The 16,617-nt window shown below is 44.9% G+C and overlaps 5 protein-coding genes across 5 annotated transcripts; 3 read left to right on the forward strand and 2 right to left on the reverse strand.

The window, feature by feature from the left end:
* Positions 1-2,725: 2,725 nt before the first annotated feature.
* On the forward strand, positions 2,726-4,516 carry SNOG_14388 (hypothetical protein; the record flags this gene model as incomplete). Its single annotated transcript, XM_001804524.1, has 1 exon — positions 2,726-4,516. The coding sequence occupies one exon, from the start codon at positions 2,726-2,728 to the stop codon at positions 4,514-4,516; it is 1,791 nt and encodes a 596-aa protein (XP_001804576.1).
* A 2,185-nt stretch (positions 4,517-6,701) lies between these two features.
* On the reverse strand, positions 6,702-7,013 carry SNOG_14389 (hypothetical protein; the record flags this gene model as incomplete). Its single annotated transcript, XM_001804525.1, has 2 exons — positions 6,702-6,745; positions 6,932-7,013. The coding sequence occupies 2 exons, from the start codon at positions 7,011-7,013 to the stop codon at positions 6,702-6,704; spliced, it is 126 nt and encodes a 41-aa protein (XP_001804577.1).
* Positions 7,014-11,332: 4,319 nt separating this feature from the next.
* SNOG_14390 (hypothetical protein) lies at positions 11,333-13,052 on the reverse strand (the record flags this gene model as incomplete). The annotated part of the gene is given in 3 exon segments (XM_001804526.1): positions 11,333-12,062; positions 12,112-12,476; positions 12,495-13,052. 3 exon segments carry the CDS (start codon positions 13,050-13,052, stop codon positions 11,333-11,335), a joined length of 1,653 nt encoding a protein of 550 aa, XP_001804578.1.
* A 613-nt stretch (positions 13,053-13,665) lies between these two features.
* Positions 13,666-14,210, forward strand: SNOG_14391 (hypothetical protein; the record flags this gene model as incomplete). Its single annotated transcript, XM_001804527.1, has 2 exons — positions 13,666-14,035; positions 14,176-14,210. The coding sequence occupies 2 exons, from the start codon at positions 13,666-13,668 to the stop codon at positions 14,208-14,210; spliced, it is 405 nt and encodes a 134-aa protein (XP_001804579.1).
* Positions 14,211-14,460: 250 nt separating this feature from the next.
* Positions 14,461-15,831, forward strand: SNOG_14392 (hypothetical protein; the record flags this gene model as incomplete). The annotated part of the gene is made up of 2 exons (XM_001804528.1): positions 14,461-14,498; positions 14,550-15,831. 2 exons carry the CDS (start codon positions 14,461-14,463, stop codon positions 15,829-15,831), a joined length of 1,320 nt encoding a protein of 439 aa, XP_001804580.1.
* Positions 15,832-16,617: the final 786 nt, after the last annotated feature.

The raw sequence follows: 16,617 nt of genomic DNA on the forward strand, positions 1-16,617 counted from the left end.
ATAATTATACTTAAGCCTAGTTCTTATTCTTAAAACTCTCTCTACTACTATAGAGGTATATAAGATAATAAATTTTACCTAGGCTATAGTAAATAGAAAACTCCTACTACTAAGCCTATATAAGCTAGATCTCTTCTTAGGCTATTAGATAAAGTAATTAGTCTTAATAATAATAAGAAACTAACTCTATAAGCTAAGAAAGAAATCTTTATTCTAGCATATAATACTTAGATTTAACTTACTAATAAAGATAAGCGTGCTTAAGTATATATAATAGTTAATACTACTTAATAGTAATTAATTGCTAATACTCTACGTAATAACTCTATTACTAATTATTTTTATAGTAGAGCTAGTTATATAATAGAAGTAAAACTTATCTCTAATAAGAAGCTCTTCTTTAACGTCTAGCTCTAGCTTATATAATTCTCTATAATAGATCTAAATAAGAAGTATAAGAAGGTTTTCTTATCTAGTAGTTTAAAGATATTCTATATAAGTATAACTCTTATTTCTTTCTTATATACTAATACTTATAGATTTATTTACGCTTGCTCTTTAGAATATAAGTATTTAGAATATAGAGAATTTTATTAATTATATTATTCTTACTAATATAGATAATATTTAGTAAGCGTATAAGGCTCTTTTATAATATCTTACTTAGTATATAGATTAAAAGTATAGCTTATATAAGATCTCTGTAACTATAAAAGTAAGTTATATAGTATTTAAACTCTATAAAGATAGCTCTTTTATAAAGTCTTTAAAGAGTATACTTACTCTTTATATCTACTTTAAAGAACTTAAGTTAGAAACTAAGCTTAATCTTCTTTCTTCTTCTACTCTTTCTTCTTTGCTATTTTATATAATAAAAGTAAGAAGTAAATTAGTAATAATTAAGATAAAGAAAGTAAGAAAGAAAGAAGTAGAGAGAAGTATAACTAAGTAAAAGATAAAGAAAAAGCTAAGTACTATATAGCAGAAGAATTAGCTTAGTATACTAAAGAAGAAAAGTTCTTAATCTTTATATAATAGTTAAAAGCGTATAATCTCTTAGATTAAGAGTTCTTAGATTAAGAAATCTTCTCTATAATTATTAAGCGCTGCTCTAGAAGAAGAGTAATAGCTATATAACTCTAATTTACTACTCTCTAATCTTAATTTTAGAGATCTTTAGTTTCTAGAAGCTTAGTTAGATAACTAGTCTCTATATAACCTATAAAGTAAGAAGTAAATATTGCTTCTATAATATACTTCTTTATATTACTCTAAGTTTAATATTCTCTATATAATATACTTCTTTAGATTACTCTAAATTTAAGATTACTCTAAGTTTAAGATTACTCTAAGTTTAAGATTACTCTAAGTTTAAGATTGCTCTAGGTTTAAGATTCTCTATATAATATACTTCTTTAGATTACTCTAAGTTTAAGATTGCTTTAAGTTTAAGATTGCTCTAGGTTTAAGATTCTCTATATAACTACTTCTTAAATATCCTATATATAAGCTTATTTTTGCCTCTTTATAGAGAGAGAGTTCTTTAAAAGTAAGATAAAGGCAAGAAATATACTTATAGTATCTATCTTTAAAATAAAATAAGTACTATATAACTGCAAACCTCTTATTATTATATATATATTAAAAGGTTTATAATTCTTTTATATATACTATATGCTATAATTAGATAACTATTAATACTTAAGTTATACTTCTAAGTTTAAACTATAACTAGAACTTAATTCTAATTATTATTATTATAGCATTAATTATAAGCGCTTTAACTCTATATAATAGTATAGATCTAAATAGTTATATAGTATAGATCTAGTCTATAGAATTAGGCTCTAGTTAAGCGCTTCTTACTAGCATAGCTTATACTATAACTATCTACTTAACTTTAATAAATTATTACTAATAAGATCTAGGCTTAATAAGTTTAAGTTCTAAATATAACTCTAGCATATAATATTAAAGTATAGACTAGCGCTATTACTCTTGTCTAGATCTAGAGCTATAGAGACTTATATACTAATAGCCTACTTATTTAGAGTTATAGTACTAAGAATAATACTATAAGTACTAACTCTCTAATTTACTATTATATATTACTAATATCCTCTAGTATTATACTAAATACTATAGTAGCACTAGCTCTTAACTATATACTACTTATATAAGCCTTATAGGCTTCTAGAGTAGATACTATAGTAACTATAAGTATTATAATTATAGCGCTTATTATAGTGCTAATTATAATAATTAGTAGTAGTAAGAAAAAGAGTTAGATAAGAAGTTAGAGTTAAATAAGAAGAATTAGAATAAGAAAGAAAATAAGTTAGATAATAATTAAGAAAGAAGAGATTTAGTTTAAATCTATCTTCTAAGGCTTCTCTTCTAAATAAGAAGTTAAAAAATAAGTATATAATACTAAAAGTTCTTATATATTAATTAATTTTTTTATTTTAAAGTAATTCTAATATATTATTTAAGATATATTATATTTTATATATATATAACGTTAATACTTAGTTACTATTAAGGATTTTATTATATTATTTCTAAATTTTAGTAAGAGAAAATAATTATTGCACTACACCCGGTAGTGGCGCACTGTAGCACAGCCCAGCACATTGTTTCCCCTGTCGGAAGATATATCAGCCATTGGCAAACTCCGCACTACGGCATCGTCTTTGTAAGATCACGGCATACGTGGCGCATAGTCATGGCGTCATACTTTGACCTCCCACCCCAGCAGAATGCGGCCGCTGCGAGTATAGAAGGAGTGCCAGAAGAGGAGAGAAGGCAGATGGGTCGAATGAGCATTTTGTCGCCCGCTGTTACACAATTACTGGGACGATTTAGGCGAAGCTGCATCAGACAGCGAGAGCGAAGAGGGAAGCCTGGTCACGAACGGGAAGATACTAGGGATCCCCGGCCGAGCTTACCCAAGGCCACCGATGCACCAAAGTCGCGCCGGGACCACGGGCTAACTACCATAAAGTCCACAAAAAGCCCGCAATCATCCAAGAAGGAGGACCGATCTCCGAATAAAAGACCAGTTCATAGTAGTTTGTCTCCTGCGCGTGCTGAAGAAAGTGGATCATCGAAACCAAGACTTAAGCCCAAACAACCTCATATGGCACGTTTCCATTCCCTCAGGAGCATGTTGTTCTCCAACACCATCGAGGACAAGATTAAGTCAATCACCCACGAAGACCCTGACAAGGAAGAGGCGGCTGCAGAGAAGTGGAAGAGTCAGCATGATCACAGACAAATGCCCAGTAGACCAAAGACTCCAGAAAAAGACGCGCAAGGAAAGCCACAGGGTATTGGATCAAGACTGAAAACAAGTATACGGCGCATGACGACCAAGGATGTACCGACTATGCAGACTCTACAGGAGGATGGTGCAGCACACGACTTTAGCGATCATGGTTCGATAGCAAGCTCAGATGGTGAACCAGAGCCATACCAATGGAAGCCACGAGAAGCAGACGAAGAAAGCATAGACCATTCTGATGTCGAGGATCTAGTGCGCTGGGTCAGCAGACGCGACCCGCCCAGCGACGGAGAAACAAGAGCCAGCAAAACCCCAGCCATCACCTTGACAGGTGCAAACGACAGCCACGACAGTCTTGGAGACTCCGACGTAGACGAGCTAGTCCAATGGGCAAGTCGCAAATCATCAGACCCAGAGACAAAGCAAAGTCGCCGCACAGGCTACAGCGATGCCTCGACCGAGTCCGATTCTGAATTGATAAACGAAGACGACTCCTCCGAAGACGAGGACGCAGACGACCTCGTCCGCTGGGTATCTCACCGCGACGGCCCATCCGCAGGCCCCATCCGCCAAACCCGAAATCACTCCCCAGCAGGCCGCAGCATATCCCACGGCTCCGACGTCCCCGAACTCGGCCGCTGGGTCACACGGCACGACGGCACGAGCGGCGAATCAGTAAGCTCCTCACACCCCCGCAAATCCCTAGACGCGCCCAAAGAGCCCGAACGAGGCCGCCCGCGAAGTCGCGAAGGTCCTGCATCTCCGCGCCCGAAACCTAAAGGCCACATCACGCACGAGGATATTGGGGATTTGGTCAAGTGGGTGTCACGCAAGGATTCGAAGCAGCAGAGCCAGAGTCCGACGAAGGTGCAGGAGGAAGAGGAAGAGGAGGAGAAGTTGTTGCGCGAGGAAGAGAAGAAGAAGCAGCAATTAGGCATGAGTGTTGACGAGGGGAGTTTGTCGCATGGGGATGTGCAGGAGATCATTGAGCATGTGAGGAGTTCTAGTTTGGTGAAGGACAAGCCGGAAGTTGGGGATTTGAAAGGGTTCCGTACGGGTGAACGAGGAGTGAAAGAAGATGCTGCTAGCGACCATTTGGCTGAGAACAGAGCTGGAATTAGGCAAATTGAGAATGGAGAAGGCGGGAAGGAAAGAGGGACGCGGGAGAGGAATGGTAGTTTGGGACATGAGGATGTGGATGAGTTGGTTAAGTGGATCAGCCGGAAAGGTTGAACACTTATAGTGGCATGCATGGCCATCGAATGATGGCGATGGGTTTCCTTATTAGCGTGCGAGCATTTGAATTTGCATTGTACTAGTACCATAGTCCGGGGAGCAATCAGGTAGTGAAGAATACATAAGGATCATTGAGCTTCGAGTAACAATGGAAAAAGAATTAAGAAGCGAACATACTTTCAAAGCACGAAGCGTTACGCATCCGTGATAGCGCAAACGACATCCAGCCTCGAACCTACACTTCGTCTGTACAAAGTTTCTTATAGCGCATAGAAACTTTCACACATGCATCGCCTCTTCAAGTCAAGCTAACAGTAACTAGCTCCAGCATCACGCAAAGTACCACGCCACCTTTTTTTGATCTATGAGAAAAGAAGACGAGGCATGAAGTTGAACTGGCTAACGTCTTGGACTTAAACAGAAGGCAGAAACACGGTGTTTTGGTTCTTTCGTTTTCGTCCACGGGTCCGCTCTAGCTCGGTCTTTCGACAAAAAATGTTTATCCTGTGGTAACTGAGGAGTAAGAGAGTAGACCAGCACAAGGATCTATATACACCTCGACTGCTGCTGATTGTGATTGGGATCCCATGCTGAACGTTGCGTCACAATGTGAAGCTTTCTGGTGTGCTTGTCTTCATGTATACGCTCATGAGACCGTACTCGAAGGAGTGGCGCCAATCATAGGACGTCTCCTCGACGGAAGGGAGACATCGAGACGATGCTGGAGTTTTTTGGTGGAAGGGCAGAGTAGAAGACATAAACGCAGCCGATACTCCTTTCGAACATTAGCGATTTAGCAAATTCTTTTGATAAAGCTGGAAGACGGTTGGATTGAGAAGAAGTGCAGAGAACTGAGAAGTATTTATACTTGAAACCTGTCGCATAACAGGTCTCGTGATTCTTTTCTAGCGATGCGCCTCATCCAAATACTCGTCATTGGTTTTAAGAATAGATGAGTATTGTACAAGACAACAGGACAAAGGAATTGGCGGAAGATGACAGAGACACAGATGTATACACTGCTTTCTGAACGATGTTCAGAAGGAGGAAAAACATATAATGGCCGTCCGCGCCTTTCGTGTCCATGGACAATGTCTCTTCCATTTTTGAGAATCACACCGAGAGTGAAGTTGAATAAAGAAACTGGGCAGAATCGAGTGGGATTATATAGTTCACCACCTCGCCGCGGTCTCGTACCGATGCATCCAACTACAGGCTAGCCATCTTCGTAGTTATGCAACCGCAAGCTTTCTCGAAAGCTCAGGACGCAGAAGACATGTTCACTACACCTCCGTTCTTGAACGCGCTGCGCGCAGGATCGCGACGAGGAAAACATAAGCCATCTTATCTGACTATTTCAATCCCCATCGCTCTTGCCGAGATGTATTGGAATAAAGAAGAATGAGAGTGAAACTCTGTGGAGAGAGGTTGGCTTTATATTAAGTAGGAGTTCACTTAGCAACTACATTGCCCGAGTCGGGACAACAATCACATACAGTACCACCCGTTCTTTCTTTTCATGACACTGAGTGAATATAACCTTGTTTTGCTGCGATGCATAGGAATCGTGGCAAAATAGAAGATATTCAGTTGCATTAGGTGTCTTTTATGTCACAAGAGACGGGGACATAAGCCCAACCTTCGTCCACTTTGGAGCATGTAGTCCTTGTTGCCGTTGTTTTTGTATTAAAACCACAATCTTGGTACATTGTGGAAGCTGGAGAGCGCACATTTGCCCGTTTTATATGCCTTATATCCGCTGATCTCCGCGCTTCGTGCTTGGCCAAGGTGCAAAATTTACGTATCAGGGATTTGCGGCGACATAGGAACTCGGAATTACAGAAGCAAGCAACGGACCCGTACGTTTGTTCGCAGGCAATTTTGAAAGTTCAGGACGGAGGAGAACAGACATGTTTGTCCCGTTGATGTCATTTTTGTGGCATTCTTGAGCCGATGAGAACGACTTCATATGCCGATAGTACTCTGATTTTGGTTCATATCATTCCATTCGATCCATTTTGATAGATAGAGAACAGCGTGCTTTCGAGGAGAAAAGAAGCTGGAGAAGACTGGGAGGCTTTTATGTCCACCAGGTCAGTGTCATATTACAACAGACCTAAGGTTTTCAATGCATTTTCACTCATTCTAGAGTACCCTTCATACTTTGCAAGTAGCAACACACTCATGGCCCCGCCTTGATGCGTTTCCAGAGCCCGACCGAAAGGGCTAGACATGTTCACTTTATGTCGTTACGTTTGAGCTTCGAGGGCTGAGAAGAAGAGGACGCATCGCGTGGTTGTAGCCTTACTTTGGTGGACATGATCCCAGTTTACCCAGTTTTCGATACATTGGGAGTTTTAGGTGTGAGAGATGAACAGAGAGCGGATGAGCCCGTAGAGATATAGCACAGACTTTGGGAGTCGAAGTTGCGCATGAAGAATTCGTGATTGTCTCTCGTGGCGCGGCGGGTACATCGTCGCCACCTCGAGGTCATTTTGAAGTTCAGAAGCGAAAGCTATCGGCAGCGAAAGTTTTGCTTTTAAGATTGCACCGGAGACAAAGGACATGGACTCAGGTGGTGCATTTCGTGTGTTCTGCGGGTACCAAAAAAAGGACTGGGAACATAGGATCGCATTGTGGTTCCTTTCATCCATGCAGAGTGCTTACTATCAATTTAAGAAGAATGTAAGAAGTTTTTGAGAGTCGCAGAGCCAGGCGAGCATGAAGTCGGCAGACACTTCAGAAATGACTCTAAGCCACCACAAGCCAATAGGGTGGGACAAATGTTGACTGTGAAAAGCAAATGTATATTTAAGGCGCCCAAATTCAGCAGTAGAAACATGTTTTGGTACTGCATGAAGTTTTGGACCATCGTTCGGTTGAATGCATCATTTGAAAACGCATAAAAAGTTTGTAGTATAGTAGAGGAGGGGGAAATGCAGACGAGGATACTTATATCCATAGCACATAGTTACAATCAAAAGCATGTCGTTCATCCAGTCTTGCTTGTCGCCCATGGCATCTCATCTTTGCCATTTTTGAGAGGCGCAATAATATTGCGGTGTTGGAGAAAATAGAAAAAAGACAGACGAGATACAAATGCATTAAAAGAGCCAGAAGCTCTGTTCTACGTACGAGCATTTGGAAGTACTACAGAAGCGCAGACTGAAGTATGTACCAGCTATGGTTCTTGATATGACATGTCCGTACATCACAGAGAGGAGCGCAGAGATATTGAACGTTGCTATCTCTTTTTGCTTCACTGACCTATTGGCAATTCCATTTTGGTGACTTACAATGGTAAAGCAAAAGAATATCGCTGCGGCGTAAATATAAAAGATAATCGACAAAGATTCTTTTCCCAAGGACGCCCAAGTCACGCGTCGCATCATCGTTATTCTATGGTCTCTGGGTTCGTACATATGTGCGCTGTGTGCTTTCAACCAAATAGAAAGCTATCATACATGTGTAGTTTCATCGTGATAGACAAAGGAGATCATGCAAAGTACATCCAGTGGCTTGGGAAAGATCATAGTGCAAATATGAACCAATGTTGGAATCCTCGGCAGAAGTAATCAACTCTTTGCAGTAGTTCCCAGACCTCCGAACTTCACATTTGTGTGTGTCTCATCAGCATGAGCGCAGGAAATGAATGCGTTCGTCTGCTGTTTATGAGAGGAGAAAACAGAAGTCAAAGTGTAAGCGCAAGAATATTACTTGTACGGAAAGTCACAAAATAGTGCAAAAATATGATCCCCTGAACCACTACGCGATTGACTACTATCTCTTCACGTGTGCTAGAAAACCCTATGTACTAGAAACCTACTTATGCTCTATATTATAATAATATTAATATATATTAAGAGACTCTAAAACTCTTAGAATATACTCTATATATCTTAGCTTTAGTATTAGTTTATCTTTTTTAGGCTAGCAAATAGGTATAGATAACTTATATATAGGTATAAGGAGTCTCTGGTCCCATGTACTGATATGTTTCCCGTTTTTTGTAACGCAGCGCATTTCTGCGACAATATTGGCGCAGAGTATGAATGATACAATTTATATCCCACTGTCAGGCGGAAAGGGAGGACCGAACATCGCAGAGACTCCCGAAGTCTTTTGAATTGATGTCCGTTCCGAGCACAGGAAACGAGCGAAGATCATGATGGGTCAATAAGGTAGTTTTAATCCATGTTCCACCATGGTTCGAAGTTTTGGAGCACAGAAAGTGATTTTTAGATTCTGAAGATACAGGAAGACATGTTAAGGATGAGAATATTTACCTTAGGGCAAGTGAGGGGGGGGAGGGCAGCACATAGCAGGGGAGCTTGAGGTATGTGGTTCTTCCTTGTTCGCCCAGTGATTCGAAGACGAAGACAAGGAAGAGGGAAGACTATATAATAGTTGAATGAGCCTTTTGAACTGCATGTTTCGATGCTTGAAAAGTTTTTAGAAAGAAGTAGACCGCTGCAGATATGATGGAGATGTAGATATGTGCGTCAAGGAAGAGGAATCATATCCCATCTGCGAGCAAAAAGAACAGGACATTCCGCTTCTTTGTGAGCTTTTTGATTCAACGTATTCTCCCCTGCAGAAATAGTACATGCAGATGACGAAGAGAGAAAATCATGAGCAATCGTATCGGCGTTTTGATTTTCATATTGCATTAGGGCTACATATTTGGACCGCACCCCATCACCGCAAGGATTTTCAAGAAATCAAGACTCGCGCCAGGGAGGAATCTTATCTTCCATCCCCAGGAAAGATAGGGAAGGACATTGCTGTATCCCATCAAGTCTTTTGACGAGATGTATTTTGTCTAGGCAGCATTTTGAACCCTCATGTCATCATTCTTCGGCCTTTTGGAAACGCTGCCAATCACCGCGAAGAGGATGAGAGACGCAAAGTTTCGACTAGAGAAGATGATTTGAACCTCTCCACAGGCAGGTCAAACCATATCGCTGTGCTTAAATACCTTGATTTGATTTGCTCACACAGCATTGAGAAAGAATAAAAGAGCAACATGAGCTCATAGACACCCTGTTTTGATGTCCATCTTCCACCAAGCCGCATATTTTTGGAACACAGCTTATTGCTGCGATGGTGCTGAGGAGGTGAGCAAAAGAAAACCGAGAATTTGTACCTGTTCCCCGACAACTGGGCAGGACAGAACATGATTGGCATCCATGCTAAATTTTATCCTCGGTGCGTCTCATGTATCATCCGCCTTCCACTTTTTGTACAACGACTACTCGCACAGAACAGGAAGAAAAGAGGATAGCACGCATAGAGCAATGCACAGCCCGTTTCGAACTCCATGGACCCACTCTTAATCCATTCTTGAAGATAGCAGCTCGACACTGCGAGGAACTTGAAGGTACAGAGAACAGAAGAGTGAGGAATTTACGTCACACCGTATGCGGTGAAGAAGAGCAAAACAGAGCCTGCTGTGAAGTGGGCTTTGATACTCACTTCTTCTCATGTTTCCATGCAACGTTGAATTCCCATTTTTTAGTTCTGCCACAGCACAGAAGACAGGGGAAACATAGCCTCATGCAAGTTATCTTTTAGGTATGGCTGCCATGATGCATTTGAGTTCTGCTGCGTCTCATAGTTCAAAGCGGACTTGCTTTTGGAAGTATATCACAACGCAGCAGAGCAGAGAAAAACAGAGCTCATCGACTTTATGCGTAGGTCGTTTTGGTTTTTCGTCCAAGTGTGAGAAGAAGATTGATTGATCGAAGATTCGGGAAAGCCTAGGTTATATATTGGTAAGCTAGCTAGTCGTCTCTTCGAAAAATTTAGAGCTGACGCAAGAGTGAACACGACGGTGAGTAGCGTTGCTTTCTACCGAGGATGAAGAGGAGAACGAGACATGAGGTTCTGGCTCGTTGAACTTTGGACAAACACTTCTCCTCATATATCCTCTTTAATTTCTTTTTAGAAGTCAGCATAGCACACTCGAGATCATGAATACTCTGTCCATTGCTTTCAAACCTTGGTTGAATACGGCGAATAACGAGGAAGACGAAGACCTCCACCTGTTTTTTTATATAATAGTAGAGAAAAAGAGGCGAAAGACGAGACATCACGACCGCTGCGGTATGATTCCAATTTCCGCTGCGTCGCATGCCCTTTTTCCTAATAGCGTTTTTGGAATGCAACGCAAGAGCCAAGCGAAGCAGAGATTGTATTTCTTCATCGCTGTGCTTATGGATTGTAGGAACAACACAGCGAACAGACGCGGTTTGGTGCGAAATACGTTTACGGAAGACGACGACCGTCCATGGACGGTAAAAGTTCCAATTTTTCACTCCCCAGTTCTTCTCATACCTCTTCGAATATTGTATTTTTGGAACGCAACAGCGCAGAGCAGAGCAGAGCACGCCACAGAAAATGGCATCTTCGCAACTCAGTCTTTCGTATTTGAATAGGAGCGGAGGACGAGAGAAGACATTCCTAGCCTTTGACTGGTTTTTGATGGAGAAGAAGAGCACAGGCATGTGTCAGCTTGGATACGGGTTTTGGTGTGAGAGAAGGGAAGAGGAGAAGACAGACATGAAACATGACAAACTTTGGTTTTAGTTCCATGTATTCCCCCAAGGTTTTATTTTAGAAAATAGCGCTGGCATATGAGGATGTGAGAAGAACGGAAAGACGAGAGGAGTTACATATGCTCAAGGCGGTGAAGGACTGCCAAGTACGAATAACACATGCAAGATTCTTGATGTAAATAGGATATATGCAAATGTGACAAACTTTCCCTAGTCGAAACACCCCCAAAACCCAAATATTGAACAGTCGAAAATACTACCTCCCCTCAATCCTCAACCTCTCCCTCATCCGCCCCTCATCCCGCCTCGCGACAAGAAACCACACACTACTCGCCCAACAAAGCGCGACGCCGACCCAACTCTGGCTCGGAATCTTGCCGAGATTGATCATCGCGAGCTGAAAGGCAGTCCTGGGCACCGCCACAAACGTCGTGCTGAGCGGGCTGGTACTCTTGCACATGAGCAGGGTGGAGCTGAAAACCGCCCAACTGCCCATGCCGCCGAACAGCATCATGGCCCAGAAGAAGGGCACGTCGAGGAAGGGGATGTTGTGGTAGATGTTGCCTACATCGCCGAAGAGCAGAACGATGGGGGTGAGTATGATGAGCGTGAGGAGCGAGGTGTAGTGCAGCGTGCGGTAAAAGGCGCGGGTTTCTTCGCGATTGCCTGCTTCGTCGGTGGTGGGGTAGCCTTGTGTCAGCACGTCACCTGCGGGCACGAGGCCGGCGAGTATGGTGCGGTATGTGCGCAGCAGCAGGATCGGGTAGAGGGCGACGAAGAAGGAGCTGAAGACGCCGGCGACGATGGACTCCCAGGTGACGCGCACGTTGGAGCGGATGGTGGCGAAGAGGAGGTTGAGGGTTGCGACGAGGGCGGCGGAGAGGGAGGAGCCGCTGATGTTTTCTTTCTGCAGGACGCAGGCGAAGATGATGGCGAGCGGGGTAATGCCGATGCGAGCGAGCTGGTAGGTGGGGAGCGGGGCGTAGCTGGGGAGGTTAGTTGATGGAGATGGGAGAGGTTTGGGAGTGGACTCACGCAAAGGAGAAGTTGCTGAGGAGCACCTTGACGACATAGACGACTGCGAGTGGCAGGACTTGCCTGGCAATCTGGACGTCAAATTCGAAGAGGCCGCCGCCTGCGATTCCGCCGGAGCCATGGGAGAGCCAGCGGCCGACAGAGAGCAGGATGTGGTTCTTGTTTCCGCCTCTGTATGCGCCGCCCTGGGGCGCGATGGGGAAGGACGGGGCGACAGCGGGGCCGAGTCCCAGCCAGCGGAGAGGCCGGTCGAGGGCGCGTGTGAGGCTGGAGAAGCCGATGAGGAGGATGTGCGTGATAACCAGTTGGATGTATGTGCAGGCCAGCGGGAAGGGAAATCTGCCACCGTTAGCACCCACCCATTCCTGCATTCATGTGAATACGCACTTGTACACGCCTGTGAGCATGATGAAGCGGTTCATCAGCAACAGCCCAAAGCTGCAGCCGCCCACCCAAAACACCAGCAAGCCCACCCAGACCTGCCATCCCGTCCACGTCGAGAACAAAAAGTAGCCCAGCCCGCCCTGGCTCAGGATCCCCCTCTTCGCATTGCCGCCTCTCCCCGCGCCTCTCCCCACCAATGGCCGGATACTGCTCGCCGTCTCATACTCGTCATCCTCGTCCTCGCTCTGCACGGCGCTGCGAATCCTGGGGTACGGACTGGTGCTGCGACTGCCCAGATCAATCAGCGGCACCGGGGGCTGCAGCTCCGACTGCGAATTGTGCGCCGAATGGCTCCGTCGTCCCTCCATCTGTGCGTAATATTCTACGTCGCTGGAGTCTGTATCATCGAGCGAGCTGGCGCTGAGATTGGGGCGTTTGTGCGTCTTTTTGTGGTGGTCTGGGGGGAGTTGGACGGCGGAGCGCGAGAGGTTGCTGAGAAAGTCGAGGGGCTTGCGGAAGGCTTGCTTGGAGCTGCGGTTGAAGCGCAGCGAGTTCATGCTGTTGGCTGCATTGCGGAGGGGCGGAGAATAGGGGACATGGTGGTAGGTGGTGCAGCGCTGGGGGGGACAAAAAGATGTGCAATGGCCTGGTCAGGGCGCTCAGGGACCGAGTACAGGGCTGTGTTGAGGCGTCCCGTCGTCGCGTCGCCGAGAGGCTAGCGTGGACCCTGGGAATTGGCTAGGGGCGTGCACATCACCATCTTCGCTACTTCCGACCTTCGTAATCTCACTTTGACCATCACAGCATAACATCTCCGCCGCTACTGTTCTTCTCACTCTGATATGATACCGTGAACAGTTTGAAGTGAATCTTACGCCATGGACATACCTTTACACATTCAAGTGTACTACAGCTCACACCCTGATGAAGTTGCTCGCCTGCACTGCCTGCAAAATGGAAGATATTTGATACAAGGCTGAATGCTGACGGTTGCATGCATATAGCGTCATGTGGCTTGACGGTAAGCAGGCTGCCATGTCAACCCCGCAGATTGAGTCTTAGCCCTCGCTATACTTCTACATCGCACCAAGCGTGATTCTCATCCAAACAGACTATTTTGGCATACTGGTTCTCTCGAGAACTGCCGAACCGCAACTCAATTAGGCGACCATGGCAGATCCCACCCTTTGCGAAGTCTGCAGGGCTTTACTTCGAGGATCACGTAAATTGGTGAGCTTTGACTGGAAATTCGAGCACCATGCATCATCGGAATCATTCCGTCATGCCTACAAGCTGGGGTGCGAGATCTGCATACGACTCCACGCGGCTTTCATGGAAGAACACAGCCGGCTGAGGGCATTAGAGCTCCCGATAGATTGTAAGACATCAGGAGAATTAGAGACAGACGATGAAACCTTGTTGTGGGGCCGCACAACATACTATCCGTTCAGTTCCTCCCCGAGCGGATGCCCCTCCATACACTTCTGGAATCATAGTAACGCTTGCACCACCGAGATGACCATGGTGATTGGTATGGTAGGTGAGTGTATCTGCATTCTGCGTGCAATCCTTCATGATCATCATGTATAGTTCTGATCTCTTCCTCCAGGGACCCTCCGGCCCCCTGAGACGCTAGTTTGCCAAAACACTGGACAGGACCAAGCTATGACATTCATCCAGACTCAGTACGCAGCCTGTTTACGAGAACACGCTAAATGCCGATCATCGTCCGCATCATCGGACTTTCTACCAACGAGACTACTTCAAGTCTCTTGTGCTGAACCCCCCTCTGTACGACTTTGCGAACGCGCACAAATATCTTCGAGAATACACTACGCCACTCTTTCCCATTGCTGGGGACAAACCCTGCCCACTAGCCTGACGAAGACAACCGAGGAAGAACTTCGGAACGGTGTAACTCAAGACACTTTGCCTCTTACATTTCGAGAAGCCATCAGAGTAGCCATGGCGTTGGGCATTTCATATCTTTGGATCGACTCACTGTAGGCCACCACTTGTCTAACAACCAGTCTCGTAACACTGAATCAAGGCAGGTGCATTTTCCAGGACGACCTCAAGGATTGGGAGTCGGAAGCAAAACTGATGCGAGATGTGTACCGCAATGCTACCTTTTGTATTGCCGCTACTGCAGCCAAGAACAGCACTCGCGGATTGTTTCGCAATCGAAACTGTCGTTCGCTCAATCCTGTCGAAGTTGGAGTAACACGCCATATAGATGCACGGAATGGCCAGACTTTCGCACCTGGTAGATACTGGTTCATGGCTCACCCAGTCACGCCGGATATTGCCATTGATAGTGCCCCGTTGAACCAACGGGCCTGGGTGGCTCAGGAACGTTATCTATCGCGCAGGACAATCCATTTCACGCACAATCTCCTATTCTGGGAGTGTTGTGAAAAGTTCGCAAGCGAGACACACCCCGATAAGCACTTTTCATGTAACTGCGAATCCAAATCTGGCAACCCCAGGCCACTCAGGCGGCTTGTCATTGACACCATGTTTCATCAGAGAGACCAGACTGAGGATACCTGTCACAGCGGAAAAGATAGGTTGACTGATCTCCGGACAGTTGATGACATCTACATCTCCTGGAATCGGTATCGAGCCTTCTACACACGATGTCAACTAACGAAGCCGAGCGACACTCTGATCGCCTTGCAAGGTATCTCATCCGAGGTCGGAGAATTACTCAGTGATGAGCTTGTATTCGGTCTCTGGATTGGACGCTTGATAGGCCAATTGCTCTGGTATTGCGAAACCCCAAACCATGGCCGTAAATACATTTCTCCATCCCGGCGCACACCCAGCTGGAGTTGGGCAAACTGGACGTGTGCCATCTCGTCGGGGCGCGAATTAGACTCATACACATCTGATCACATCCATGACAGTGTGCAAATTACCAAGCTACCGAAGGGGACGAAGTCATCAGAAAACATGCTACACTCCATCACAATGCGATGTCGGCTCATGCCATTCAAAAGCAGATTCTCGATGGAACATGACTCTTTCAAAGTACCCCTTACTTTTGGCAAGATCGTCTCCTGGAGCCAGCGGCGACCACATATCCGTCTTGACGACACATCTCAAACACACTTCGAGCAGAACATAGAGTGTCAGCTCCTCATCCTGAGACATGGAGAGTTCACCGAAGGCCGCCTGTTCGAAGGCCTTCTCGTTGTTTTGTGCGACGAAAGAACCAGGTCGTATGAACGCATTGGATTTTGCTACATTCAGGACAGGCCTCCCACAAGATTAGCTTCCGACGTACTTGATCACCACAACACATTGGAGGACCAAGAGATACAGCTCATATAACATAAGCATTGTAACTGTCCAACATTCCGTCGCGACTGGAAACCCTTTGAAACCAAGCCTCCACGTAATCAGCTGTATCCATTGCGTCATATTCGTCCAAATCATCGTCAGCGAAACGATGTTTCATCTCATCGTACTCTCAAGGCCGGGCATACCTGTCCCCAGAAATCAGTTCCGCCTTACAATACAAGTTTCTCGATATAGCTTTGACAATTAACAAGAGGTACATGTGCCTCGAGAGCATCGATCTGTCGACATGCTAGGCGGATCTGAGAAGTGTGGAAATGAAGAAAATTCCATAAAGCCAAGTAACATCACGCACCCCCAACACCCACGCTTGCTCCAAACCAAAGCTGCTTTCTGCAGCTCCGCTATCTCACATAGGATAGATCCCTCATAATCAATGCTCATTCACGTCTCAGATAGCGCAGCGCGCGCCTCCTTCATAGACTGTCCTTGCCGCGTCTACGGCTCAACAATATGCTCCCTGAATATTCTTGCACCACAAGCCACTAAATCTTCCTGCGAGAACTTCTCCCCACAGCATTTGCACTATCCGTGCGCCTACGGCAGGAAATGTGCCGAGGTGTCTGCCGCCAAAATCTCCATGACCAACAGTCATCCGACGAAAGCTTTACAACATAGAACCGATGTCCATGGCTTCCGCGAGAAGGCATGTAGGACTCACATTAACCGCATTGTCTAGGAGGCTGTTTTGGGGTGGAAGTATACCGTGTTGCAATGTAGCTGGAGCAGGGTAGCATATCCTCCAACGCCTGGATTTGG

The sequence above is a fragment of the Parastagonospora nodorum genome (genome assembly GCF_000146915.1).
Source record: "Parastagonospora nodorum SN15 chromosome Unknown scaffold_31, whole genome shotgun sequence".
NCBI classification, from domain to species: Eukaryota; Fungi; Ascomycota; class Dothideomycetes; order Pleosporales; family Phaeosphaeriaceae; genus Parastagonospora; species Parastagonospora nodorum.